This window comes from Heliangelus exortis, chromosome 3, assembly GCF_036169615.1.
Source record: "Heliangelus exortis chromosome 3, bHelExo1.hap1, whole genome shotgun sequence".
NCBI classification, from domain to species: Eukaryota; Metazoa; Chordata; class Aves; order Apodiformes; family Trochilidae; genus Heliangelus; species Heliangelus exortis.
This window is the reverse complement of record NC_092424.1, coordinates 9,129,407-9,156,801: the sequence shown is the minus strand read 5'-3', so window position 1 is coordinate 9,156,801 and position 27,395 is coordinate 9,129,407. Positions and strand designations below refer to the sequence as shown.

General features: G+C 40.8%; 1 protein-coding gene across 1 annotated transcript in view; it reads right to left on the bottom strand.

The window, feature by feature from the left end:
- EFCAB2 (EF-hand calcium binding domain 2) overlaps positions 1 to 8,276 on the bottom strand; it is a 29,731-nt gene extending 21,455 nt beyond the window's left edge. The window contains 1 exon segment of the mRNA XM_071739123.1: positions 8,121 to 8,276. Within this exon segment, the coding sequence (XP_071595224.1) occupies positions 8,121 to 8,145 (25 nt within the window). The 5' untranslated portion in view covers positions 8,146 to 8,276.
- Between the last annotated feature and the right edge of the window lie 19,119 nt (positions 8,277 to 27,395).

Sequence of the window (27,395 nt, the reverse complement as noted above, 5' to 3'; positions counted from 1 at the left end):
CAGGGTTATGCTGTGAACAGTGACTGACATAAAACTTATTTCCTAGGTCCTCCAGGGAATACACAGCACTGGGAAACAGAAGTCATGTATGCAGGGTATGCCTTAAAAAGTAGGGATAATCTCTTGCTTGAAGCTTGAAAGACTCCAGAGTGCTTGCAGAGAAGCCAGTTTCTTTTTTTCACCCCTAATACTTTGTCGTGTGTTGAAACATTTTTTTAAATCAATCCTCTTTTGCCTTTTTGCACTTTTTGGAGGGAAGGGTTGATGGGAGATGGGCCTCAAGACTGCAATGGGACAGTTACAGTGGACTTACAGGACAGAAAAAGCTCTTGAGTCCTGGATCATAACAACGTGCATTTTTGCTTGTTAGGCTGTCAAATGTTTTATGTCAGGAATAGCTGTAACACTTTTAGAGCAAAAATCAGGACATAGCATGACATGTTCAACTACAGTTCTCATGATCTGGCCCTCAGTGTCTTCCCAAGCAGGTGGCTATAGCCAAGCTGCTTTAGCTCCACAGGCCTCATAACTGTTGCAGATTATTACTTTGGAAGCAGTGTTCAACAAGGACTCTCAGGAAGAAATCTGTGTCCAAACTGGACTTACGAGGTCTCAGTTATGACATAGATTTCAGCCAGCCAAGCATATAATCAGTTTGCAGGTACTCAAGTGGTAGCTGAGTTTGACTTCCCAAAGCCTAGGGCTTCATAAGCCAAAGCAGAAAGCTCTGAGTAATATTACTCACCCTTATCCTTCACACAGGTCCAGCTCTGAGAGCAAAGCTCTCCTGTTAGCTGGCATCCACACACAAGCTGCCAAACACTTGCCATTGCATGCAGCCACCACTGAGGGCAGTGAAACGACGTGCTTTGTTACAGCAACTTGGAAAATGATGGAGGAAAATCCTCTCCTGGTATAAAGATCTCTGAGCAGAGGATGTGGAGATAGAACTCCAGACAGCCAAAGTAAGGAAGTCCCATCTATGAATAGAACTGGATTGCCTCCTGCGTGCCTGTGATTCACAGATAATATACAATTAATAACTTACACTTCTCTTGAGGAAAGGCATGATGTTATCCTTTCAACATTGAAATTAAAGAAATGCCAGAGCTTGACATTTGTTAGCCTGCAAAAATAACCGTGACACTTTTTTAAAATACAATACCAGATGCATAGAGTCTCCCTATTCATAAGGCAGAGATAAGCTCAGCATAAATCTCCATCAGGGATGTCCTACACAACCCTGAAATGCCCACCCTGGCAGCTGTACCAGTCAGCACTCCTGTTGCACCTCAGAGCTGGCAAAAACTGTAATCTTCACTGCTGCAAATTGTCTTTCATCTCAGCTACACCTGGGATATAACGGAAGAGTGATATCTGGCCCATACTTGTTTTCTCTTTCATCACCAACTGCAAAGTGACCTGCAAGGACATACAGCTCTCCTGGTGATGCTGTGAGCCTGGCCAGCCCTCCAGCTGCTGCTGAGAAGGAAGAGCTGTGACACCAGCAGAACACAACCCGTGCTGCTCTGCTGTGTGCTCACAGGAGGCATTTCTCTCCATTTTTCCTGGGCTCTCCACAGAGCTGGCCCCAGAAGCAGAGAGCAGAGCCACAAAGGGAAGAGCCACTTCTGTGCTCTCTGTGGAGCACAGAAGCCCCACACAGAGCTCCCCTGAAGTGCAGCAAGTGCCCAGGTTGCTGTGTGCCCCACAGCACCAGCTGAGTCTGGCAGTGAGCTGGGATGGCCCCAACTCTGGGACTTGTTACCAAAAGCGTGCCTGGAACTCTGCTTGTGCAGCAGCACCAAAGGTCTCATAAATTGCACATTCTAAACTGCCCCTGCACGCTGATTGCTCGAGTGGTCAGGAACCAGGGACCACAGTCAAATGGATATTAGTGCTCTTAGAATTCATTTGTTTGAAACACAAGCCATCATAAAGTTTAACTGCAGCCTCACAGCAGCACTGCTGCAATACAGCAGTTTGCAAACTTCCTTCTTTTGACAGAATTGTCATCTAAAATATAAGGGTAGAGTGAGGGCTTTAAGAGGGACCTTTAACATAGGCTGTAACTATGTAGCATCTCAGAAGCCTTTCAAATTGCCTGACAAGGTCTCAAATGGGCTAAACAAAATAGTTTCTAAACTTGTCCCAGTTCTATCTGCATTAGCCTGGCATGAGGGCTTTGACCAAGTAAAGGATGACTGCTACAGTGAGACAAAATGGCAAGGGATGACAGGGTTTGCTGTCGTTTTTTAAGGAGCTGTCTTCAGAGTATAACTTACAGGGTTACATCACTTTCTTCACATATTGTGAATGAATACAAACCTCCGTTTTTCTTTTTGTTTACCTAAGAACAATATTCTGAATTTGAGTGGCATTTCAGCTGTCAAATTGAAGGCATTTACCTTTATCATCAATAGGAAATAAGACCTATTCCTATACCTGTCTGAAGCAGAGTAAGCTAAAGGAGAAAGATGACAAACAGGGAAAAAAAGGATAAGGCTGATCATAGTTAAATTTCAGAATTCATGTCTGATTTTCAACCTGACCATCAGCAATAATGGTCCAGAACCTCCTGTGACCTTCCACCATAAACAAAATATCCCTTACCATTTTTAAGATGGAGCTTAATATGCCTTTGAGAGTTATGGTTTTACACAGCCCCAAGCTGGACACAAGGAAAACCCTTCTATGGGGCTTTCACATGCTACCCATGCCTCTGTAACCCTGAACAGTAAGGATGCCAAATGTCAAAAAAGTTGGGAGTCTGTGTTTCCTTAAGGATGGACATTTACAATTAAAGACCATTTATTAAAAATATGTTCTGAAACCTGTCAGGGAGCAGGTAATCCAACCTCAAAAGTCATGGGAGCCAGAGGCAGGTGCTGGGACCTTCTGCCCCTTACCATGCCAGTAGCTTTTACCCTGCACCAAGAACCTGCAAGCTCCATGCAAGGAGCTCCCCACTTCTCCAGCCACCTTCTGCAGCACTCCAAGCCCCATCTCTGGATGTCCCATGCCCTTCCCAAGGTTCCTGCCACTCCAGGCACCAGGCCCACCTCCACACTGGCTGGGACATCACTGCTGCAGCTACTTCTCCTTTTAGGAAACCTTGCAGGATGTGTAGGAGCTGTTTTCAGCTTCTGTCCCCAACCTCAACCATACCCACATGGCATAAGAGCAGCAGCCAAACCTCATGGCAGGATTTGGCCTGGGCAGAGCAGTGGTGTGACCAGCACCCCCATCTACAGGGCTACCTCCAACCTGCTGGCTAAAGCCCCTGTTGAGCACATCCAACAACAGGTTCATACTAGATCTTTGTTATCCCAAACACCATTTCCTTCCCACAACCTCAGCCTGCCACATTTCATTGCCAATAGCAACAAAGTGTTAGCTGTTCACACAAAATAAAGGTACTCCTAAACTGGGGGAAAAAGAGAAAGAAAAAAAAAAAAAAAAGAAAAAAAAAGAAAGAAAAAAACCCACACCACCAAAAAAACCCCCCCCACCAAACTACAAACCCAGCTCCTCAGATCTTAGAGTAATTAGTATGTAGACATGGAAATTCTTAATATGTTAACTATTGTTGGAAAGATAATTTGTGGGAGTTTTCAAGCTCCCTGTCAGCACTGCATATCTGCTGGTTGGCATTGTTTAAAAGACAAAAAAGTTTAAAGCCCTCCTGCATGCCAGCCAATTTTTTTTTCAATAATTCAGCCAGAAGTAGAGCCAAACTGAAAAATTTCTGCACCATGGAAACAAAAAAGCTGTCAATCTGCAATTACCTATTCTACATCCACTTGAGATCAACTTATACTGCAGGAGTATGGCCAAGAGGATAGAATCTATAGCCTGTGTTTATCCATGAGAAATGGACATCATTTATTTTTTGTTTCTCTCTCAAATAAGTACAAATATTGAAACATAACTCAGATTGATGTCTAGGTACATGTTAAACTGCATTAAAGTCTAATAAAAGCTATAAACTTTTCTCTTCGTGGAATGTCTTACAGCAATGTCAACAAGAGGATATAAAAATATTCAGTGTTCATCTGTAAATTCCAGTGATAAAACTTCACACTGATTTCCTAAGTGACCTCATATATTCAGATTTCCTTCTAGAGATGAAATATTGCTTCCTTGAGGCCTATGAAAGCTGCTTATTTTTAATAACACATACTAGGATAGTATTTTATTCCATAAATTAAACACTGCCACTTTTTAAATTACAGATTATTTGTCTGATGGACTCCTTTAGCCTGAAGGTTTAATGTAAGTGTTTAATCCACAGCTTTTGTACCTTTCAAACGCTGATGCTTGTTTGTGAAACCCTCAAAATTACATTTTAAAATCCTCAATACAGCAAAAACCTTAAATGTACTCATGTGTTTAATTGTCATGTGCATCATATTATCCCATTCAGCAGGATTCCCCAAAGCCATTCACAGCTTAAGCACTTTTGTATGTCAGGTATGACACTCTCATGTTAATTAAGTGTGCTCTGAGCAGAATTAATGGTTACAAGTGTCTACAATGCTCGTGGCAGCTACTGGACTCTCTATGCTTAGACTTGGAATTTTATTAAAACAGAACGAGGAGTGATAGCTCATTTGCAATATCTCTGGTGATACAGAATTCTGGCAGAGCCAGGTGAAGTGGAGTGAGGTTTATAAGCTACCTCCAGACACAGGAGGATTCAGCAGGACAGGTGAAGTAGGGGCAACGTTGCCTCTTTGCAAGAAGGTGGTAGTTGAACGGGAAATGTAGCTATTCCTTACCAAATGTAAATTCTGTTACATCTCTGATTTCACCAGTATGTCAGGACAGCTGAAGAGCAGATATATATGTATGATAGAACACATTATTATTGTATTTATATAAATCATTAAATTTGGGCTGCAAAATCTTTGTAATCTCTAACAGCCTCCACATGACTGCTTTGTAAGTGGGTAAGATGATCTATGAGACCTGATTACATATTGTAACTTAAACTACCCAGAACAACTACCAGTCCTTTACCAGAGAAAACCACCATTGCAGAATGGTTATTTTCCATCTCTGTGTAAGTCTCCCCATGAGAATCAGGTATCCAGATTTCTGGAGGACACCCGTTATGCAGAACTAGTTATTTGCCTTCCTATGATAGCAAGTGGGTGAAACAGAAGTTCAGACTACTTAAAATATTTCCTTTTGGATTAAAATTCATTACTTAATAACTGCATTTCAAGTATATACTAACTGGCACAAAGAAGATGGTCTTGAAAAACTCTTAATATTGATCAGTTACATAACATTACCATAATGATACAGGAATGGTGAGCATTCTCTCCTTTATGTACTTTCATGTGATTTTTAAATCCCAGATAGAGAAAAATATGTCTTCTGTCTAGTTCTACTTCAGACACTACCAGTCTGACATTTTGCTTTCAGGTTCTAGCAACATCAGTATTGAGATCAGAGATACTAAAATTTAGAAAAGCTGACGTGGTATGTCAAACTACAAACAAAGTATCTGAGAGCAAATGGAAGCACAGACAGGCTGGGTTAGGTAGTAGAAAGAGGAAAAGGAACAAAATGATAGGAGGAAATGTTAGGACAAATAGAAAAGAAAGATTAAGTAATCAGTCTAACTTAAGCAGATGGGTATGAAGAAAAAAACATTACACAATGTTGAAAGCACAATTGTAGCAATACAAATTGATACATAAAACATACAGCTTCAGATAGTGCAGGCATGATCCCATTAATACTTATGCACATACAAAATTTTATTCACAGGAATTGCATAAGTTAACAATGTAACATAGTGTGCAAGGAGTTGGAGGATTTGGCCTTTCACCATTCCTCCTTGTGTACATCATCTGTAAAACATTTAAGCAGGCATTGTAACTTTTAAGAATACAAAACCTGAAATTAGTAGAACCTAAGGGAAACCTTTATCATGAATGCTGGTGCAACTGGAGACTTACAAAGAACTAAAAGTAGTACCCTACAGACTAATTATTTGACACTACAACTAATGCTCTCGTTCTGTTTGAAACATAATAAAAGTTGCAGTTTGCATGGAAGTGGAATGCTTGTCAGGAGAAAGCATGATCAATGCATGAATCTGGAATTGGGGAATCCTAACTAACCCTCTAACTGCTGCTTTCAAGAAGTGTAACAGCAACTCTGAAATAGGTGTAAGCAACATTTTTCTTACGGATTGGTTCTGCAGTTTAATGAGACACTGACTGTCAGCTTACCTCAGCCACGTTTATAATAACGAGGCACCTTTATGGGGCAATGAGCAACCTGTTTGCCTAATAACAGACTATGATCCTCATGAGTGATGGAAGGTGAGTCAGGTTCCTTGTCTGCATCACACACAGGTTATTGTCTTCATTCTACAGATAGGAAACCAAAGCCCAGCATCCGACTTTTCATGATCCATCAGGAAGTCTGGGAGGGAAATTGAGTTCATGGGTCAAGGTCATTTAGGATAGCAGCACAATTTTTCCCCTGGAAAATGGCATCTGATACTCTACCAGGAGCAGTGTTCTACAGGATATTAAAAAACGAGGTGTTGAAAAAAAAACCCACACAAAAACCTAAAGAAACAAAAAACCAAAACAAACAAAAAACCCAAAACAAAATAAAAACAAGATAGTACGTCTTCAGTAATACAGTAATTAAATTCCTTAGAAAGCATTCTCACTTTGAAACTACAAAATCAACATTAGGAGCCACTGATCAAAATCCCATGACCTTCCTTCTCCAAGAATTTCTGCCTGTTGACTGACAAAATGGTGCAAAATCACAAATCATACACTTGGGTGCCCAAAACATACAGAGCCATAACTTTGCAATATTACTGTTACCCTGTCAGAACACCAGATTCCCTTTTCTGAGATGGTTCAGCAGACTTCTAGGCTGCTATCTTATCATCTCTATCTACTTCTGCCAGCATTGTGCCTCTGCTTCATTTCCAAAACTGGCAAGATGAAAAAAAAAACATGCTTTCACAAGACTAAACAAAAATTTAAAACAATATAAAAGAAATACCACTTTCTCAACAGTCCTCATTGAAGCTGTATCAGTCTTATTTCTTAGTTTCTGCAAGATATCTATACTGCATGTTCAGATACTTCTAACAAAATCAAATTACTCATTCAGTACCATTCACAGCAACTATTTGCAGAACTATCTTATGGAATATATTAGGTTTTTTTCCTAAATAATACAAAATAATTTATTATTTAGGTTAATTTGAAAACAATGTTCAGAATTTGCAAATTATTACAACACACACACTTCTGGAGAGGATGTTAGAAGACACAGTATCACAACTTTCAGAGAAAACAGGTTTTCCTTGAAAAGATACTTAAATATCCCTGCAGGAGGAATTACCTTTAGCCTGTAAAACAGAATTTCTGGCAAGACTCCCCAAAGTAGAACACGCTTGCCTCTAAAAATAAGCCATGGTGCTATCAGCAGCACGGATTATTTTTTCCTGGCAGAGAAAGCCCCGTGTAACCAGAAACAACTGCAAGGAGTGGTGACCAACTACCTCAGGCCGGGGGCTGAGCCAGCCTGGCTGCCCTGGAAGCCACCCCATGTCGTGACCAGGCAGTCGGCTCCGGGTGCACCCTGTGTGGCAGCAACACCACGCCAAGGTTGCCTGCACCTGTGGCCATCGCCCGCGGGGTGGCATTGGCCACGGGCTGGTGGCATCCCCGGTGACAGAGTGCTGGGGAGCAGCCCCCGGCCCTGAGGTGCGGCGGAGGCTGTGGTGTGGGATGGGAAGGAGGGGCAGGGGGTCTATTTATGTGTGTGTATAAATATATATGCATTCATATATATATATATATATACACACACACAGAGATGCAGACACACACACATCTGTATGCCTGTGCCGCCCACACGGTGCCCTGCTGCCATCCTACCACCACCTCCGGGCAGAGCAGACCTTGCCGGCCACCTCCCCTTCCGCCGCCGCAAGCCGGAGGCTGCCATGGGGCGGACCCCCTCTCCCGGTGCCCGCCGGCGGCCCTGCCCCCCGCCAGCCCTCCCGCACGCCCCGCGGGGAAGAGTCCGCGGCCCCAGCCCTGGCCCCGGCCCAGGCCCAGCCTTACCGTCGCTCTCCTCCTTCTCCGCCATGGCAGCAGCACCGCGCTGTCGCCATGGCAACGACGGCCCGGCTGGGCCTTCTCCTTGCCGCCGCCTCTCGCAGCTGCCGCGGCTCCCCACGAACTGGAGCGGCGAGAAAGGCTGCCGGCGGCGGGACCTTCGGGCCGCAACTCCCATCCCTCCGCCCTGGAAGGCTCTTGGCTTGCGGCCTGTTAGCGTACAAAGCAAATGGGAGATGGTGGTTCCAGTAGTCTGCTGGAGGCTCTGCGTGCTGGGCTCCCAGTGCTGCTCCGGGCGGGGAGCCGCGGCTGCAGCCTCCCCAAAATGTCGATCAAGCCCTTAATTTGCGAGCCCCACGCTGGGGTTCAGGGCTTCGCTCTCCGTTGTGCTAAGGAAAGGAAGAACATGACCGACCACCCCTGTGCGGCAGGGCAGGTGCTGCCCTGTGCTGAGCACCCCTCTACGGGCAGCCAGGGCCCCGATGAGCCCCTTAAACCTGACACTGTTCCATTTCTCCTAAAAACAGTTATCCCCACTGCTGCAGAGATTTCTGTGTGTCTGAGCTTTAGAATGTGAAAGAACATTTTATTCTAAATGCCATCAAAACAGTTAAAACATTCTGTCTCGGTGATACTGAATTGTGCAGTTTAAATTTATCTGTGTGTTTTAGACACACTCAGAATGTTCTTCTGACTCTTAAAACAACTGAGAAAGTAGAGAAAATAGAAATATTAATATTCCAGCAAGATGCAATTGTATATTCATAGAAAATAAATATTTATGAAATTCCTAAAACGAAAACCTTGCCTTCACCACAGCAGGTGCTTGTTTGTCAGATGTTAAATTTTTGCAAAGCCCATGTGGGTGATTCCTCACAGGCTCATCCCCACTTCTCAAACAAACAGTTATGATGTGCTCAGTATTCACAGAAGCATGAAATTGCAAAAAACACATTGAAGGTAAACTGGGGTTCTTTGCTTTTAAAAAAATCACTCTTTTATAACATCTTAGCATTTGCCGCTTGCTTTTCAGCCACTCACTTCTGCATATTTATTGAATGTGGCTCAGGGTAAAGAGGGTATAATAGTTACCCAAGAGAACACACCATGACTCTGTTGGGAAAACAGATTATTACGCTCTCTAACATAGCCCATCCCTCTGAAAGGTTATCTCCAGACTTGAACAGTTTATTAAAGCAACAAAATATTTCAAATTACATGTTTGACTACAGGAATAGCACATATTTGTTCTCCCTCAAATTGGTAATGAGAGTTTTGGTGAGAACAGCACAGCAGATAAGTTAGAGGAAGCAGCAGCAGAAGGCCCTTATCTTTCAGTCTTGCAGTGGTCCCATTTCTTACTCCCTCAACCCTTCCATGCAGAAAACGTTTGTCTTTCCTGGTGGTATCAGTCACATGTTTGAAGACAAGCAAGGACAAAGCTTTCCTATCTCTTCCCTCCTCTGCCTCAAATGTGGGACTTCAGGTTCTCGAATATTGTGCCCAGCATTAGATTTCTTACATCCTTTCCCAGATCACCTGATTACTCATAGGACACGTACAGCTCATTCACTAAATGCTGTGCTAATTCAAAGTGTTTATACGTTTCCCTAATAAAAGCTTTAAAAAGTCCTGTTCTAGTCATTAAGGTTTTCATGCCAAATACATACCCAAAGTATGAACAACACTCAGCTTTAAAAAAAATAGATACAAATATTGTCTATTGTGCAAATTTCTTGTGATTCCCATGTTTTTACAGGAGCCTTTGAATCGAAGTGAGTCACTGCAAGTGTGACGTGGTAAGACAGTAACCCCACTCAGGTCATTGCCCTTAACATCTTCCCAGCAACTTCAACTGAGTTTGTGCTTGGCTTTCTTCATCATCCTTTCCTATTTGACACTCGCTTGGTTTTGTTTCTTCCAAGAGGGGTGATAACAAAAGCAGCATTTAAAGGAGAAATCATGAAGTAGGCAACAGGTATGACATGGGTATGGCACAATGTCTATGTCCTGTTGTAGCAGCTGGCTCCAGCACTGATGAGCTGCTGCAATAGCTCCTCAGGGAGACCATTGCTCTGAGTATATAAAAGTACTGGTCAAATCTTGGATGTTTGTACTTGTTAAGTTTGATACCCTTAGCCTAGCTGCAAAATCTTTTGTGAATTACTGTTAATACTCATTTTAGCAAACTCTATTTTCACTGTCCTGCCCATGTTATTGAGATTCCCACACAGGACAATTACCATAAATCCAAGTGCTTCATTTGCATCTCCTGCTCCAGTCGGGATTTTCCTTTTGCTTTGAATAGCTTTCAGCCAAGTGTCAGTACTTGTTTCCCCTTCTTACCCCAGTTCCTGACACACAGAAATCTGGTGTCTTGCCTGTCTCCAGGAGCCAAACAAAATACACAGTGAAAAACCACTTCAAAATGAGAGCTCACTGCTTTAAAATTTCCTGGCAACGTATCTTGAAAAATCTACGTAGCAAAAAAATGTTAACAATTATAATGCAGATCAAATATTGGACCTGAACCACATGACTGTTTTTTCCTTCTAGCTTAATGCACAGACATCTCAAACCAAGGGTATGAGTGGGCTGAAACAACTAATCGCATTTTGGCACAGACATGTACAAAAGGAAACCCAGAACCACTAATTCAACAGCTTGAAATATCAGCTGCTGCATGCAAGATCTTTAAAGAGCTCCTCTGAAGAGAACATACCCTTTTAAAATTGTAATTTTTAATTTTTAAAATGTCAAAAAATATCTCAGGAAAAAATGTGGAAGAAACCAGTGTTGTTGATATAAAGCCTGAATCCCCTGAAGACTAATAGATGGAAGGTACCCTTGTCTCTGCACCCAATTTCATCACATACATTCTTCTCAGCTATCAGGGTCTTATCACACATTTCTCATATTTTCCATGCATATGTTCCCAAATTTTTTTCAGCCATAAAAAACAGCTCTAAAATGGGAGAACTGCTGTAAAAGATAATGTAGTTCAAGGACATATAATAACACCCTACAAAGCAGTCTCCTCTCATAGTTTCAGGATTTCAGCATTTGGACACATCTTTGCCCTGAACACTTGCTGAGTCTTCAGTATGAAATTCCCTCTTTACACACTTGGAGAGCATATAACTGAAGGCATGAAAAAGCAGATTAATTTGCCACCATTCTGTGACAGGAGCCCACCTAAGTGCTCTGTAGCTAAATGGGTACAGCCCTGCCCCTCAGGAGCTGTTTTGGCAATGCAGTGCCTTTATTCACCAATATGAAAGGAATGACCCAAGTGCATTTGGCATCTCCATTCTGCTCTTCCTCTGGGATCAGCAGCTGATTTGAGTGACTCAGAAACAGCTTCTTCGAAACAGAGCATCTAAATATTCTAAATATTACCTGTACACCCAAATGATACACAGCAAACAGATGAAAATGAGAAGAAGACTCCATCATTCTTTGCTTTCCATTCAGATTTTGAGTAGATTCCACTAAGGGCTATCACCTACACTCACCTGGTGTGTGGGAGGGAAGACAGCTTCTCTCTTGCTTTGTTCTCTTCATCACTGAAGACTCTGATCCTATGCTTGGGCCAAATGAAGAGAAGTCTACCAGTGTGGGTAGAGACAGACAAATATGCATGGCCACCATTATTGGCTCTACCATTGACTTCTTCTACACTGGGATTTTCCTGTTAACCTTATGTGTCAAGTTTTTTTCTTTTTGAAAAGTAAAAGTCTTCCTGCTCTGACCTACAGAACAGCAAAAACACATAAATTGGCAAAGGAGTTCCCTTAATTTTTCATCCTAAGCCCAAAATCTAATCACTTTAATAAAATGCCAGAGGGTATGATTCCACAAGACAAGGAGAGTTTGCCAATGATGAAAGGGCAGCAGTGCTTTTTTCAAGTCTTGTCCTTCTTTCTCGAGTGCTGGCTCCACCCTTCTTCCTTGTGCTGGCTTCACCATTCATTAAGAGCAGATACAAGTCACTGACATAGTAGAAAAAAAAAAAAACATTAAAAACTGAATAGTTTTCTGTCATGGTAAGAAATTCAGTAAAGGGTCTGACAAGCATCTGAATCACTACAGCCAGAAAGTTGGACCATGCAATTAGAATTGAGAGAAAAACAGGGAGGAAGGCAGGAAGGGAGGTGCTTTTAGAGGGAAAAAGCTCAGTGGTTGGCTGAGTCTGTAAGTAAAACTCAGAAGGAGGGGACAAAGGGGAAAAGAATAGGTTAAAAGGCCAGTTATAATAGCAGCACCTCAAATCCTTTTCAGTCCACCAGATGACATTGGATCTGTCTTAAGAAATATCTCTTGGTGCTCATAAACAGCTCTAATCCAATGGATCTTGAGGTGTTCCTGCCCAGCTTCAACAACCAGCAAATATTTGAGGAAAAGTGGATGAACATGCATTAAAAATGAGTTACTAGGAAAACCAAAGCATTTCTTTCCCTCAGCAATATTCTTCAATGTCAAGGAGCAACTGGCAGTGCTTACCTTCTGGGACTACACTTAAAGAGCTGCAGCAGAAAAAAGCTCTCACTTTTATATATGTGCCAGGTTCCCTGTTCCACCCAGGCATAGAAATGGCCCTTGAGATCCTCATATTTTAACCTCCAGACTTTATTACCATTAATTATATCTAGAAGTGAAGCCAGGATCCCTGAGAACACAGTGGCAGGAACAAAACACAATCATCCATCTGCCTAGCAACACGGGTTGCCATGAGTATTTCTCCCCATGCTCCCCATGCTCCACAGGCATCAGGGGCTCACCACTGAACACTAAGCCAAATTCAAGGGTCTTGTACTGGTAAAGAAAACCTTCCTTGAATGAAGTACTCGGCTTCCATATCCCAAACATCTTTTTTCCCTGGGGCCTAAAAGGTGTCAGTCTGAAATTCAGGAATGAGGGACTTCAGGAGTAGCAAGTCATCACCAGTGGAAGTGCTCTTGCAAGAGACAAAAGCAATGACATTGGCAACAGGAATGCAAACCTCATAATTCCCGTCTCCATTTATTTTGGAAAAGTTATTTGCACGTGTTTCAATACCGCACCAAATAATCCCCAAATAACATGCTATGAAATCACTGAATTTATGTACCTAGGAAGAAGAAAAACTTGTGCTACTGAATGTATGAAAATACTCTTTATCACTCCTAGCTCAAATGTCCTTGAATCACAAACCATTTGTAGGAGGCTGAAAGAGAGAGTACTCAAAATATCCATTTACCTGGTCCTCCACTGAGTGCCTGCTTTAGGCCTCACTAGGAGAAAGGATGCTCTAAGAGATGACCCAGAATTTTTTTGGTGTTCTTAAAGACTCTTTGGTCATTGTTTAATCTTTAAGGGAAGTGGCCTAACAGTGTTATCCAGAAGCTGTGTAAAAAGAGACATATATGGGAAAAACCACAAAATCACAGGTTTCAGACTGACATTTGTACAGTTGTAATTGAATGGGAATATTAAACACTGGAATTATGTTTATACTACCAATATTGTGACTCAAGCCTTCAAAAAAAAAAAAAAAACACCACCAAAACAAAAACCTCTTATTTCATTGTCTGATAATATACAATTTAAGGATATAAAGGCCATAGTGTGGGTAAATTGGCCCAAAGTACATTTTGCAAAGCTATTAGCTGTGACATGGGAGTAGTTTGCTTTGGGATGAGAGGAGGAACTGAGGTTACACGTTTGAATGATCATATATATTGCACTGAATCAGCTTACATGAGGCATGATATAGTACTTTTTAATAACAAGAAAAAATTTCCTATCATCTGAGTAGCAGAACTACATTCTGCCAACATTATTTGAGTGCTGAGATATTGCCATACTCCCTGGGTTAGTAATAATTAAAATCAAAATGGCCCTGGGTGTAAGAAAACCCATCAATTTAAGCACTCAATATTTTTCTGTGTTCTTCAGAATGCAAGTTTTCATCTATAAAAAAAAGTCTAGGCCATCTGCTTTTGAAGAGAATTTTCAGAGTATTTATCCTTTTAAATCTACAGTAGAGACAGTAAGGGAGAAATCCATATTCTGTAACAAGCCCTATTAACTTTATGTGTTCAGGATTTCACTGTACAAATCTAACCCCACTATCTGCTTTAGTCAAATTCAAAATTTCAGTGGGAATAAGGTCTGTGGGACTGTTCTTAATCTGATTCACAATTTATTCATCTCCACTGATACAAATGGCACAGGATTAAGAGTACTGTTATAAGCAATGCTTATGCTATATTCATGTCAGTGTTATATTTATTCAAAGGGCTTATTGCATGGCCACCTTGTTTTTCCAGGCTCATTACATTTTCTTATTGCTTCAAAATAAGGCTTAGCTTTGCAAGGATTGAATTCACTTCCATATTTAAATAAAGTTTTACTGTGATGTAACTAGAGATATGGCACAGAATAAGTTTTGTACATTTTCCTGCATCGACTTACAGGAAATGTAAATGTATGCAAAATTTAAAGTATATAAAATGAAAGTTGCTTTGAAATAAAATAATGAAAAAATAGGAACAGAACTAAGATGCTTCCCAGGAATATTTTCTCTACCTTTAGAATAAATAAAAATTGAACTCCAGCTTGATTCCCTCATGAGGGATAGGGGACTTTGATGCACTGTGGCCAGAAGTTACATAACTGTATTCATGAAAATCTGATCTGTGCTCAGAGACTTTACGTGCTGGCTATGAATGTAAAATATTCATACCACAATAGACTGTTGCACTGTCAAAAGCTGAAATTCAGCCAATTTTACCAGAAAGAGTTGACACTTTCCTGTGTTCTTCATTCTAGGGAACAGGAAAAATAAACCATCAAAATGCTCCTCCACTTGTAAATTTTGCCAGTCTAACTATTTAGATATGTCATAAATCTAAAAATAGGAAGTATTTGCCTACTGAGACACAGTAGCTCCAGCTGACAGAGGTAACAAACACTTCAGATTGGTAGAGTTTTCAGTACCACTATGCCAGGGGAAGCAGAGGCACCACCTGCTTTTGTATCGCCTTCTCTGACATGCCCAGGACATGGCCATGAAACAATCTGAGCAGGATCAACATTCAAATACTCTTTTTTCTTGTGGTGGTGTCCAGTTTGTGAACTGGTCTAGCACAGCAGGAGGAACAGCATAAGAGCAACAGACCAGGGATGAGGAAACACAGACCTGACACCAAGCACCAGCCTGAGACTTTCGGCATCCGTGCATGGAAGAGGATTTGGGTCCATTGCTGACTTGCCTTCCCCAGTTTAGATGTCTGACATCCTGAAATAGCTTCAGCCTTGCTCCATTCATGTGGAGATCCACTGAGGAAGCAAAAGCAGGACTTGAAAAGAGAAGATTTACTGGACTATCCAACAGAGCTGGCAGGAAAAAAAAACAAAAAACAACTTGTTTTGGACCAATGATCCCTTTTTCACCTCTGCATCCCTTCAGCAGAGTACATTGGACATAGTTTTCAAATAAATTTACCTTAGCTGTGTTAAATCACTTGAAGTATTGGAGTGAAATGGCTAATTGGCACCTTCAAGGTAGAGGTGAGTGTTTGCAAAGGAAGATATAATAAGGACATTAGCCTTGTGGGACAGAGCAAGGAGCAGTTATCCCATGCAGAACCCTAAGGAGAGGGGAAAACTGCAACGTGCTAAACTGATTCTAATAGATACTGTAGATAGACACAGATAAAGGAGATTTAATGGGAAAAGGCACTCAAATATCTCGATAAAACCATTTAAATTGTCTTAGTGTTAGACAATCAGAGCTGTATCACTTAAGCATTTTTGAAGCTGTGCAATGAACCACAGCAGGGAAATGACAGACAATCTGAAATGTAACCCAGGAAAATCAAATAGGCAACAAAGTATTAATAGGTTACTTCTCCTCCAGACGAATTCTCATTTGCTGAATAGCCACAGAAATACTTGCTCAGAATAATGTAGGGAGTGGCGACTCCTTAAGCCACAGCTGCTGATCAGACAGATGCTGAGGAGACACCCTGATCATCTGCACACCCGTGTGTAAGATTACTCCAGCAGGTAAGGATTTTCAGCATTAGGAAAGCTGTTGATCAATTGCCTGCTCACTTAAGGAAGTTATGGCTGAGGTTAAGCAGGACACTGAAAAAGGACTGCCTAATATATGCACAAGTTTTAAGCTGCTAAGTGAACTTTACAAAGTGGAAATACAAGCTTAATAATCCATCTGAAAATGAGCATCAGTAAAACCTGTGTAGGTAACCTCTGCCCAGCTCTGATAGCTATGTAAATAAACCCAAAAGTGGTACCAATTATTCACAGTGTGAAACAGTCATTTTCTTATAATTGCTTATTGAAGTATATAATTAAGACAGAACACATCTCTTATCTGTTTTATATAGACTTCTGTGACACAGCAGCATTTACTGGAATTGCTATACACATCATCACCACCTTGAGAGTTATAGTTACTGTCAGTTCAAATTAACTGAGCCAAACACAAAATCTAGGAGAGAGGGTAGCTTTTTAACTAAATGACAAGATCTAGAAGCCTGAAGCCCAAACCTTGCTGCAGTGATTTAAGGCAATACTGTTGTCTCCTGGTGACCTTACCTTCCAATGCCACCTGACATCTCCCCCTCTGTAATGGAAGAATCAGACAGCAATGGGTGTGGATGCCCTGGTACATCTCATTCCACCCCCTTTTACCTCACCCTGGATGTTCAAGTATAGCACAGCACACTGAATACTTTAACCTGATAAACAAAGCTGTGACCCAGGGAGTGATCACACATCCCATTTTGTCACTTCCCAAGCAGTGTAGCTGTTGGGACAGTAAGATCTCAACCCACTTAAGCTAAACTAGTGAAGTTATTATGTGTTGTTTCTCTGTTACCAGACCTCATCTGTGATCCTGGACAAGTCTTTTAACCCCCACTTTTCAAACACTAACATATGTAGGTGATTTTTCCATCTGTAGTTATTTACAGGATTAAGAATAAATCTCAAAAAGCTCAGAATGCCTTACCTGAAAACTCATACTGTATCATATATCTATTGCATGTGGGCTGAGTGTTGGTTGTTATAAATTTTAGGATATCTTTGAGATATTATTTGTACTTCTCTTCCCATCCCTTTTGCAAGTACTCTGTCTCTTTGCTGTAGTGTGCAGCATCCAAGGCATGTTGAGGATACATGACTGAAGGGAGAAATGAAATTTAGTATTGAAGAGATGAAGCTGAGGTTAATTTGCAGAAATAAGAAAATGTAGAATAAGAATATGCAGAGCATGTAGCAAGAAGGGAAGCATGTGGGAAGAATGTGGGACCTAGGGCAGATGGCATACCCAAATGCTGAATCTTTTGGTAAGGTTCTCCTTTTGTGTCCTGTGCCTCTGTAAACATGCAAAATATCCAAAGATGTTCCTGGAGCAGATACATGCTTGAAGCCTTCTCTTCAGTGGCACCACCACTGTTCCTCTTCCCATAGTGAAATATTTCCATGCTAGAAGTGCAGGTTTTAGACATGTAGACATGCCCATGACCACCAGATCACAAGACACTAAACAACCCACTCTGTTGATCCCTAGTCCTGACACCAGCAAGTTTAACAGTGTCAAATAGCAAGGTACAGCAAGATGTCCTCCCTTCTGACTGATGTTCAAATGTATACAGCCTTGGTCTCACCAGCAAGCCTGCTGTAGTCTTTTACTGTAGGACAGTAGTCTTTTTGCTAAACTGTATATCTATGAAACCTCCCAAAATGGCTACCAGAAATCTGACAGGTTGCTCACAAACTGATCTGGTAGCCATGGAGATAGATGTGATTCTTCTGATCTAAAATTTGAGAAATCTGAGAATCTCTTGTTCTCCTAAACAACTCTGGCAACCAAAAATTTCAGCATATTTTCAGAAGTCCAGACTTCCTTCTCAGTAAATATAACACAGTCCCAGAAATGTCTAAAAGTTTTTTTGTCTTCGAGGGATTACTTTGATTCAATAGCAGAAGGAAGAGGTTGCATTTTAGAGCTCTGTTTTTATCACTTTCCAACTTATATTCATTGTCATAAAATATGAATGCATAAAGCTACCAGCCTAGAGCTATTGGCTTCCCTATAGATTTGAGGAATAAGAAACACAAAAAAGAATCTCTGATTTGAGACTTTGAAAGAAGTAAATACTCATCTCTTTTTCTCAGTAGGGACAATCTCCAGTAATACCAGAGTTACAAAGAGGGGGGGGAAAAAAGGAAAAAAGCTCCATAAAATCACAGATCATTCAAAGCTCCAGGCCTGGCATTTGGATCTGCAAAAGGTGTAGTTTGTTATGAAAGAGACCATGCCATTAGCAGCAAACCATTGGCTGATGCTTGGCTTTCTGCTTTTGAAAGTCAGCACCAAATTCCTTTGTCCATCCTCCCAACATCCTTCAATAGCCTGGTGGATTGCAGAAGATAAGAGCTGATTTTTTGTTAAACACAAGGTTTCACAGTAAAACCTAGCTTTTGAGAAATCTTTTTTTGCCAACTTTGTGATCACAAATAATTGCATGGAATTAATCACTTATACTGTCACTTGGAAATCAACAATAAAAGTGCTAATATCTGGAAGCTGGAGAGAGAACATATGTGTTATCTTCTGAGAAAGACAGACAATATGCACTAGGAAGAGAAAAGATCTGTGAGACAATAGTGCTAGAAGAAGAATGGGAATGAAACCTAAATGAGAGGGTTTCAAAATGGAACAAAAATTAAAAACAGAAATTAAAGAACGCAGTCAAATACTCAAAACAGAAGCATCAGAAAAGAAAAGGGTGAAAGAAAAACTGGATGTAAATCATCAGATAGAAAAACTGTGTTTGTCATAATTATTTATAAAGGATCTTTAAGCTTTGAAAATAAAAGAAGGGAAGACCTAGTGATCAAAAATGTCAGCAGATCTAAATGGCTAATGGAAAAATTCAAGTCTTGATGCATATATTCACACTCAATACCACTCATGCATATATGTATGCTTAGCTTTGACTCACAGAAGTTATACCAATGAGTTCAGCAATAAGCTCCACCAGTGTAAATCTCACTTTTCCTTCTCCTACACCCCCAGTTTCAGCAGATGCAGCCACAGTAGACTGGGAAAAAAAAGACAGAAATCAAATGCTATTTCCAATTCAGATAAAACATCAGACTGTTCAAAACACTGAAAGAAAATAGCTCTCCTTTATCCTGACAAATGTGTTTCCAAATACACCTAAATGGCAGAAAGGGGAAAATTAGTGTACTGTTATCCAGTTTTAAATGCTGTTATTTTAAAATTTAGGCTGTTAGGATTTTAAGAGATCTTGATGCCCTGCAACAAGCAACTCTAGTGATAATTAGAATATTGTGTTTCATACAATTCCTTTTTCTAACTCTAATGAGTCTTCTCATTTTTGCTAGTTTCTAGAATTAACAGACTCTCTGAAGTCATTCCAGGAGAAGCAGTAATAAATTAGTTTAATTTATTAAGCTTGACCAAAGAAGCAAAGTACTTCAAATTTCAACAAAACTGCTAAAATCCAAAACATAGTCTGGAAGAACACAGAGTTTACCACTGGTATTTATTCAGTGTTTTTTTTTTAAATCACTTTTTTCAAACCCATTCTGGATATCACCCAAGAAAACACCCTGTAGCATCCCAGCATGAGGCTGCTGACAGCCCACCCTGGTGCAGGCAGGCGGGCAGGCTCCACCAGCCCTTCTGTTTTAGCCTGGGCTCCTCCATCTCTTGCACTTCACATTCTTTCTTCATGCCCTCTACTTGCAAATCCCAGCCTCCCTGTAAACCTGTAGTACTTGTCCCAACCAAATTCTTCCCTTTCTTGCTGCAGACTTTTTCCAACTGAGACTCAGAGGTGATCTTGGCCCTCAGGTGCTTGCTCCCCAGCAGACTGGATGGAGCCAAGGTTTGCAAGCTGTGGGTGATAAATGTTTACCAGCCCTTGGCTCCTGAAGGGTTTCAGTTAGTTGTCCTGCAAAGGGAAGTGTTCCCTGACTGGCTCCACAAGTGCAAACCTCCAGTGTGGTCCTCATCACAGCAGTACCACTTGGTATGGTGGGAAGGGAAGAGGAGGAGGAAGTTATAAGAGAAGGAACATTTTCACCCTTATACAGTTTCTCTAGCTAAACTGGCTTCTGTGGATTTGGTACCTGTTCACAGCAATTAAACTGAAAAGTGACTCAGCACCCATATCCATGCACTTCCCTCCCAGGCTGTCAGTTTGGGGGTTATCTGGGGTAGCATTCTCCAAAGCAGCCCTTGTTCACTTGGAAGCAGAAGGAGATGTGGGCTGCTACACAGTGTGATCCACTGCCAGACATCTCAGTGCTGCAGCAAAGTCAGTTCTGCATCATTCTGATGGAATATTTCAAGCATGTGAAAGCTCCTGAAGTACATACAAATCAGGCAGAGAATATAGGGGAAGCTATAAACCAGTGAGGGAGAAGTACAATGGAACAAAAGGAAATATTACCTGAAATATTTCCTCATAATAAGTGTGCTTCAAATAAACTGCAGACCCAAAGCTTGCTCCTGATTCATTGCTGGTTGCTAAGCATGGCAGTAGCTACAAATTCTCATATTGTCACACCCAAGAACTTAGACAGGGATTGCTAGTTAGCTACTATGGAGTTAAAAAAATGTGTTGGCTTTTGTGATGAGACCAGCTTCAGAGAAGAAATAGGGGATAAAGGAAAAAAGTTGGTTTTAAGCAGTCCCTTAAAGATTTACCATCTGAATGATCTGTATTATTTTCTTTCATAATTATAACATTATTTTCTCCCAGAATTACTTCTTTTTCAAGTGTTTTTTAAATTTTTTTTTTACTTTTACTCTTAGTTGGGCTTTTTTTTGTATGTGTCAGTATATTAGAATTTCACAGTGCTATCCATAACAAGAGTATATGAGCCTCTCCCATATAGAATACTGTGGTGATAAGAAAAAACTTTATAGATGTTGTGGGCAATCTGATTCTTCTCTGTGTTGAAAGTGTGAGATTTGTGCTTGGAGTACAGGTCTCTTGTCACTCTTTTTTAACAATACTTCAGGTTTTAAGTTTTTGAGTTTGAAAAATATTGCAGGTATGCTATTGTCTCTTATCAACCAGCTTTTATTTTATTTCAGAAACACTGTCCTGTATATGATAATAGGATTGTTAAAACAGTTCCTTGTTATGACTGCCATGCTGCACTCATCTTGATTCTTTCTTGTTTTAATTTTTGCTGATGGGGATCTCTTACTTTGCTGGTAAGTGGAGCGGGAGGGGGGAGGAGAAACAACTGCAGATGCCTCATCTCACAGAGGAACTGCCAGGCAGTTCTGTTTTCTTTTGTATTAAAAAGAACTCAGAAAATCCAGAATCTCATTTAGGCCCTGACCCTGTAATGAACTCAGCAGAGTCACAGGGGTCCCAGAGCATAAGAAAAGCAATCAGATAGAGAGCCTTGGATTGCATACACTGATAACTCAGGATGCTGCATGAAACATGTTGGCCTGATGTTTTTTAAAAGGGTTGTTTGCTTTATGTTCTCTATCAGAAAATTTTAGCTGGATGGTTTGGGAACTTGGTACCTCTTGGCTAGCTACCTTATGGCAGAAATTCTCCAAAAAACTTCTGAACCTCCTCCCCCAGTTTTGCTGGCACTGTTCCTTTAAAGCAGCTTGACCTGATGGGATACCTGGTTGGGGTTTATAATACCTGCTGGAGGGGCTGCCTGCCCTCTGGCAAGAGCTCACCCCTGGGAGTATCCTTAGACTATGGATGTGGAACAGCCAGGTTAAGTGACACTGCTTTTCTTCTGATGCTTATTGTCAAATAATAGTTTTCAGACACTTAGCAGAGGGCTTACTGAGTTTTTGGATACTTTCCTAGGAAATTACCTGTAGCCATTTGCTAGCAGTCGCTTTATTGTGTTGCCAGAAGAGTTTCTGTTGCTGCTAAATCTGTCATGTGAAATTATGCTGGTTTTTCTCATCCTGAAAATAAACAAAGGCTGCACAGATTGGCTGTAGCTCAGTGGGTTAAAGAGCAGCCTATGACAAAATGGTTTTCTTTCCAGGGAGTATTCTACAGTGAGGAAAGCTAAGTGGGATAAAAAGCAATTTCCTAAAAAAAAATTTCCTCATTTCTTTATCCTGCTTTTCTATGCTTTTTGCTTTAAAGATAGGATAGTGCACAGTCTCAAGTGTTGCTAATGCTTGTGCTGTGGTTTGCTAGTGCATAGTTAGCTTTTGTGTAGCTTTCTGAGCCCATGCGTGTGTGATGGGAGGCAAGTGGGCAGAGAGGAAAAGATTCTGTTTCCTTCTTTCACTGACTGTGTGGAGGGGCTTTCCTGGGGCCTAACATCATTCCTAGACTTTGGAATGATGCTTCCAAAGGAAAGAGTGAAAAGATCTGAGACAAAGACTGTGGGGAAAAGGCAGTTTTTCTTTTTCCAAGTTGCTTTCTGGTTCTTCAGTGTCTCCCAGAGTTATCTTAGCAGACCTCGGGATTTTGTAGCAACAGTCTTGTAGGACTGCTAGAGCAAAGAAAGTTTACAGAATCTAGGATTTTAAATTATTATTATTTATTTCTTTTTAATGCACTTGACATGTTTTCTATGTAGAAAGTGTAGCTGGAGAGAAGTACTGTCTGTGTATGTAGCTCTCCTGAGGCTGTAGAACTTGAAAACAAGTAAGTCAACAGCTTCAGGAAGGGAAAAATAAGCATCCTGTTGCTCAGATATGTACATTTATGAATGCTCTGGGCTTGAGCTATGTGTCATGCCCTCATTAAAAACCAGCTACCTTGGAAGCATACTGACATGATTTAATGGATGTTCAAAACCAGTTCACTTAAGGCACATGGAAAATAATGGCAGTACCCTTTGTTAGTATGCAGCATTATTTTAAGTTCTGGGGGGTTATGTGTGTTTGTTTAGCAAGACTTTCGTAATCTGCAGAAGCTTTTTTTTTTTTTTTTTGTGTAGAAGAGAGGGGACAGGGGAGATGGCCTAAGAGCTGGCAGCACTCTGGTGCCACAAAAGGTATGTTAAACTGTGACAGGCTGTTTGCCTTTTTTTTGACCAAAGCCTCTCAAGAGGGGAAGGAGTATTGAAGAGGCTTAAGGAGTAAAATGGTGACAGGAGTGTACTGTGTGTACTGTAGAGGTGTAAAGCATTAGAACAGGAGATAAAGGCAGCCCAGGAAGGTGATCATCTGGGCATTGTGTGTGAGCCGAGGGAGCTGTTTGGGTGTCTTTGTGATTTTTGTTTGGGTTTTGGGGTTGTTTTTTAAAGTCAGGTTGAACAGAAAAATTGCATTAGGCAAGAGCTGGGATGTTGGCTGCCAGCTGTTAATTGTCTCTCCAGGCATACTTCTTGCATCTGTCTTCTGAGATCAATTGGGTTTAGTTACACATATTGACTGGATGCTTTTTCTGATACAGGACCAGGGAGGTACACTGGAGATGACACTCAACTTTACAACCTACTTATGATTGCCTTAACAGGCCCTTAGATTGTTACTCTCTTACAATGGTAACTTGTAATGTTACCATCACATTCTCTTGAAATGGTTGTTTCACACATTTTTCTCACAGAAAAACAATATTATTTTGGAAGTTGATTCACACAGCCACCTCCTCTTTCAGACTGACTGCTATTTAGAGGGGTCTGAAGTATCTAATTTTCTTGAGTTTACAATCCCACTCTAGTAAATGTGTGTATGTGGCAGGTTAAGAGAAAGATCTCAAGAACCTGCAGATGTCTAATTTCCAGAACAGAATATCTTATGAACTAGTTCATAGGTAACACTTGGTAAGTGTGTGGTCAGCAAACTTCTGAAGGTCTCTGAATAAAGTCAGAATGAATCCTCATTTTAGTTTTGGAAGATGCAGCCTTTTTTCAAGGCCAGGTGTGTAAGATCTATGAGTCTTTAAATGCTCTGAACTGAGAGTTTACCAGAAACTTCTTGTGGGTTTGGTTACTTCTTGAAAATGGGGAAAGGAAGATTCTGGCTGCTACAGGGTCAGCAGGTGCTTGCTCTTTAAAGTGTGACAAATTGGGGTTGTGGATGATTTATGACATCCCAGTGTAGCTTTACAGCTCTTCCTTCTGCTTGGTGAGATTTCTGAAGTGCTTCATCTTCATTCAGCACAGGAAAAGCAAAACAACATTAGGATCTTAAAAATTACTTGTGTACTGACCCTTGATAGCCCACCTGGAGACCCAAAGGACACTATAGCAGGAAGGGGAATGCTATGGAGAAGGGTACTACTGGTGAGGAACTGGTGAGCCAAACTGGTGCCAGAAACCTGAATTTCAGTCCCTTGAATGCTGTTAGCTCTACTTGTAATCAGGCACTAACCATCCTTAGGTCTGAAACCATCTTAGTACCTAACTGGTTTAGTTCCTGTGCAAACAATAGACCTTATTATAGCAAATGATTGCCTTGCTTCTGAGATGAATTGGCCCTCATTTGATATTAAAATATCACAAAGAGAGTAGAAAGCACAGGGCAAGGTCAGCCTTGTTCAGCATCCTGATTCTGACAGTGAGCAGTCATGAATGTGGGAGAAAAGGAAGAGCACAGGGCAAGTGTAGTGATATTGCTCCAGAACAAACTAACAACCTCCTGGCAGAGACCTTATAGCAAAGTCTATCTATAAAAATATATAGATAGGGGGTTCTCTGGGCTAAGAAATCATCAGAACTGACCCTTAGCTGTGCAACCTCACTTGTGACAAATTAGCCCTTTAAAAATGCCTGAAAAATTCTGACTGGCACTAATAATGATTAATAAGGATTTAATGAGTAAAGATGAAAGGCAGAAAGAAAAAGACCCGCTCCACATGCTCCCTGCTATCATAAAAGCCAGCAGAGTATTTAAAGAATTATATTCCCTTTTTAAAGTAACGGCGTGCTGAATTTGGAACTCTGAAGGCAATATTAATTGAGGGTACATGGGTTAAGGACATAGAGAACCGACCAGGAGCATATTGTGATGGTCAGACATAAAGCATGAGAAGAACAGCCAGGAGGACAGACAAGGCTGTAAGTAGGCAGAACTAGGAAAAGATAAATGCCTGGGTGCTCCTGCAGCAGTGAAGGTGTTCCAAAAAGTTCAAAGCCCAGGTGGGATTTGGAATGACTAAGGGTGAATAATCAATAATGGAAAGAACATCAGGTGTGAGGAGAGCAACTAATCAAAGACTAAAGGAGCACAAATAGAAGTGAGGGAAACCAGAGTGAACGATCTGTTGAAGGGCCAGGTTCCAGAGGGGGGATCCCAAATTCCTTTTGAAAGTTTGGAGAGAAAGCTTTCACTGCAGTTAGAAAGTACCAGTTAGGAGGAAAATGTAATATGATGGATAAAGTGCATAGGATTACATCTGCTCTGTAAGGGTAGATGTCACTTTCTGTTTACATGGAAAGGAATATTTTTATTTTTTTTAATAAATTTTGAGACAAAAGAAAGGGCAATTTTAATGGAAGAGTACTAGTGGTTATCAGCAATGATGGTTTGTTTTTCATATGGCCATCATTATCATACAAGTAACAACTTTGCACATTAAAGCTAAAGTGCTTTCCCCTACCATTTTCTTGTTTCAGAAATTCATGTTACCAAACAGTCATTTTTAAGATATGGCTGATATCCATCTGACTGAGTTACAGGATAGCTGAGTTGAAGGAGCTACTATCTGAACTATGAGGGGGTATAGCAATGAGGAGAATGTATCCCCTTAATTTTCCCCTTCAAAATATAAGCAGGGAAGAGCCCAGCTCCTTGAAACCTAGGACTCAAAGAGGACAAGGGAGCTATCTTGAGAGGTCTTCCCAGAGGACAGTGTGTAAGAAATATGTATTTAACTTCAACAGCAAAAAACTTTTCCTTTTTTTTAATACTGTCATCAAGGTTACACTTCTATATCAAATATGCATGCCATTTATATACTTAGCTTAAAAAAAATGCTGTTCTTACCACAATTTAATCACCAGACATCTGAAAATGCTGAGACTTCTCACTTTTATATTAATGGGTAACAGCATACTTTAGTTTGAAAGCACAATCCTATTGCACTTGCAAATACTTGTTTGGTATAGTAATTGAGTCGTTAAATGGTATCCTTACTATGATGGTATTAATTAATCTTTTCAAAATAAAAAAACCAGCCTTCTAAGCAGTTTAATCGAGAGAGCCTTAGCAACTTTAAAAAAATTAATAATCTCATGTTGGTGGTATTAAACTTCCAGAGCCAGAGAGTGGGGAGGAAATTTCTTACTTTATGTACCTGTGCTTTTATATACAGGCTTGAATGCTTTAGGGCAAGTCAGTAATCTCCTGATGTGTCTCAAAGCTGTTAGCTGTTTTGTTTCTCCATGGTAACAGGAGTATAAAGCAGTATAAGCATGTTACTGAAGTAGGCAGACATGACATTATTTAGGAATGGGATTACATGTGGGGACCACATCTCTAGGGTGGTTCTGAGTGAGGGCATTTTCTGACACAGAGGTGCTGTGAATGTGTGCACATGTGCTAATTTAAGGTAAGGCTTAGGGATCCAAAAAGGGCCTACAAGAATCTATGAACCTATGTAGTTTGCAGTGGTGAGAGAAATTATATGGGGATTAGGTGGATGAAGCTCTCCCAGAACAGCTCAACCTGCAATGAGGCCAGTGCCAGACCTAGGTCTAAATGTAGGGTTATGTCTGAGGTTCAGATATGAAGATTTAAAATTCTATCTTCTCTTTAAAACTTTTACATTCAAAATTAAAAAAAATAAAATAATGTGGAGGTTGGACACGCAGATGACATCCAAATCAATGCAGAGTTGTCTGTAAGCTTCAGTAAGTCATCTTGCAATATTAAGTAGGTGGCCCATGTTTATTTTTGTTCCCACCTTGGCAGAACAGTATGTATCCAGAGTACCTCATCAGACTAGCTATGATTTTTGCATTTTTTCATGAGAGATAAAGTGATTTATATTGTTGCAGCTTGATCATGCATTGACCTCTCTCTAGTACTGATGCGCTCTTATCCTTTTTTCTCCCTTGTTGAGATGACTCTGCCCCGAGACAGATAAAATCTACTAACTTGCATTCATAGTAAGGGAAAGGTTCTGGCAACCTTTTTCTCATCTGTACATATTGCACTGGGGAGCTCTCCCTGTCTCTGTTCCAACAAGCTGTTGTGTAGTGATGAGGTAAGTTAACCTTGTCGACTGAGTCATGTTTCCTCCAAATGGATCCAGCATGATTGAGGACAAAGCAGTGTGTGTG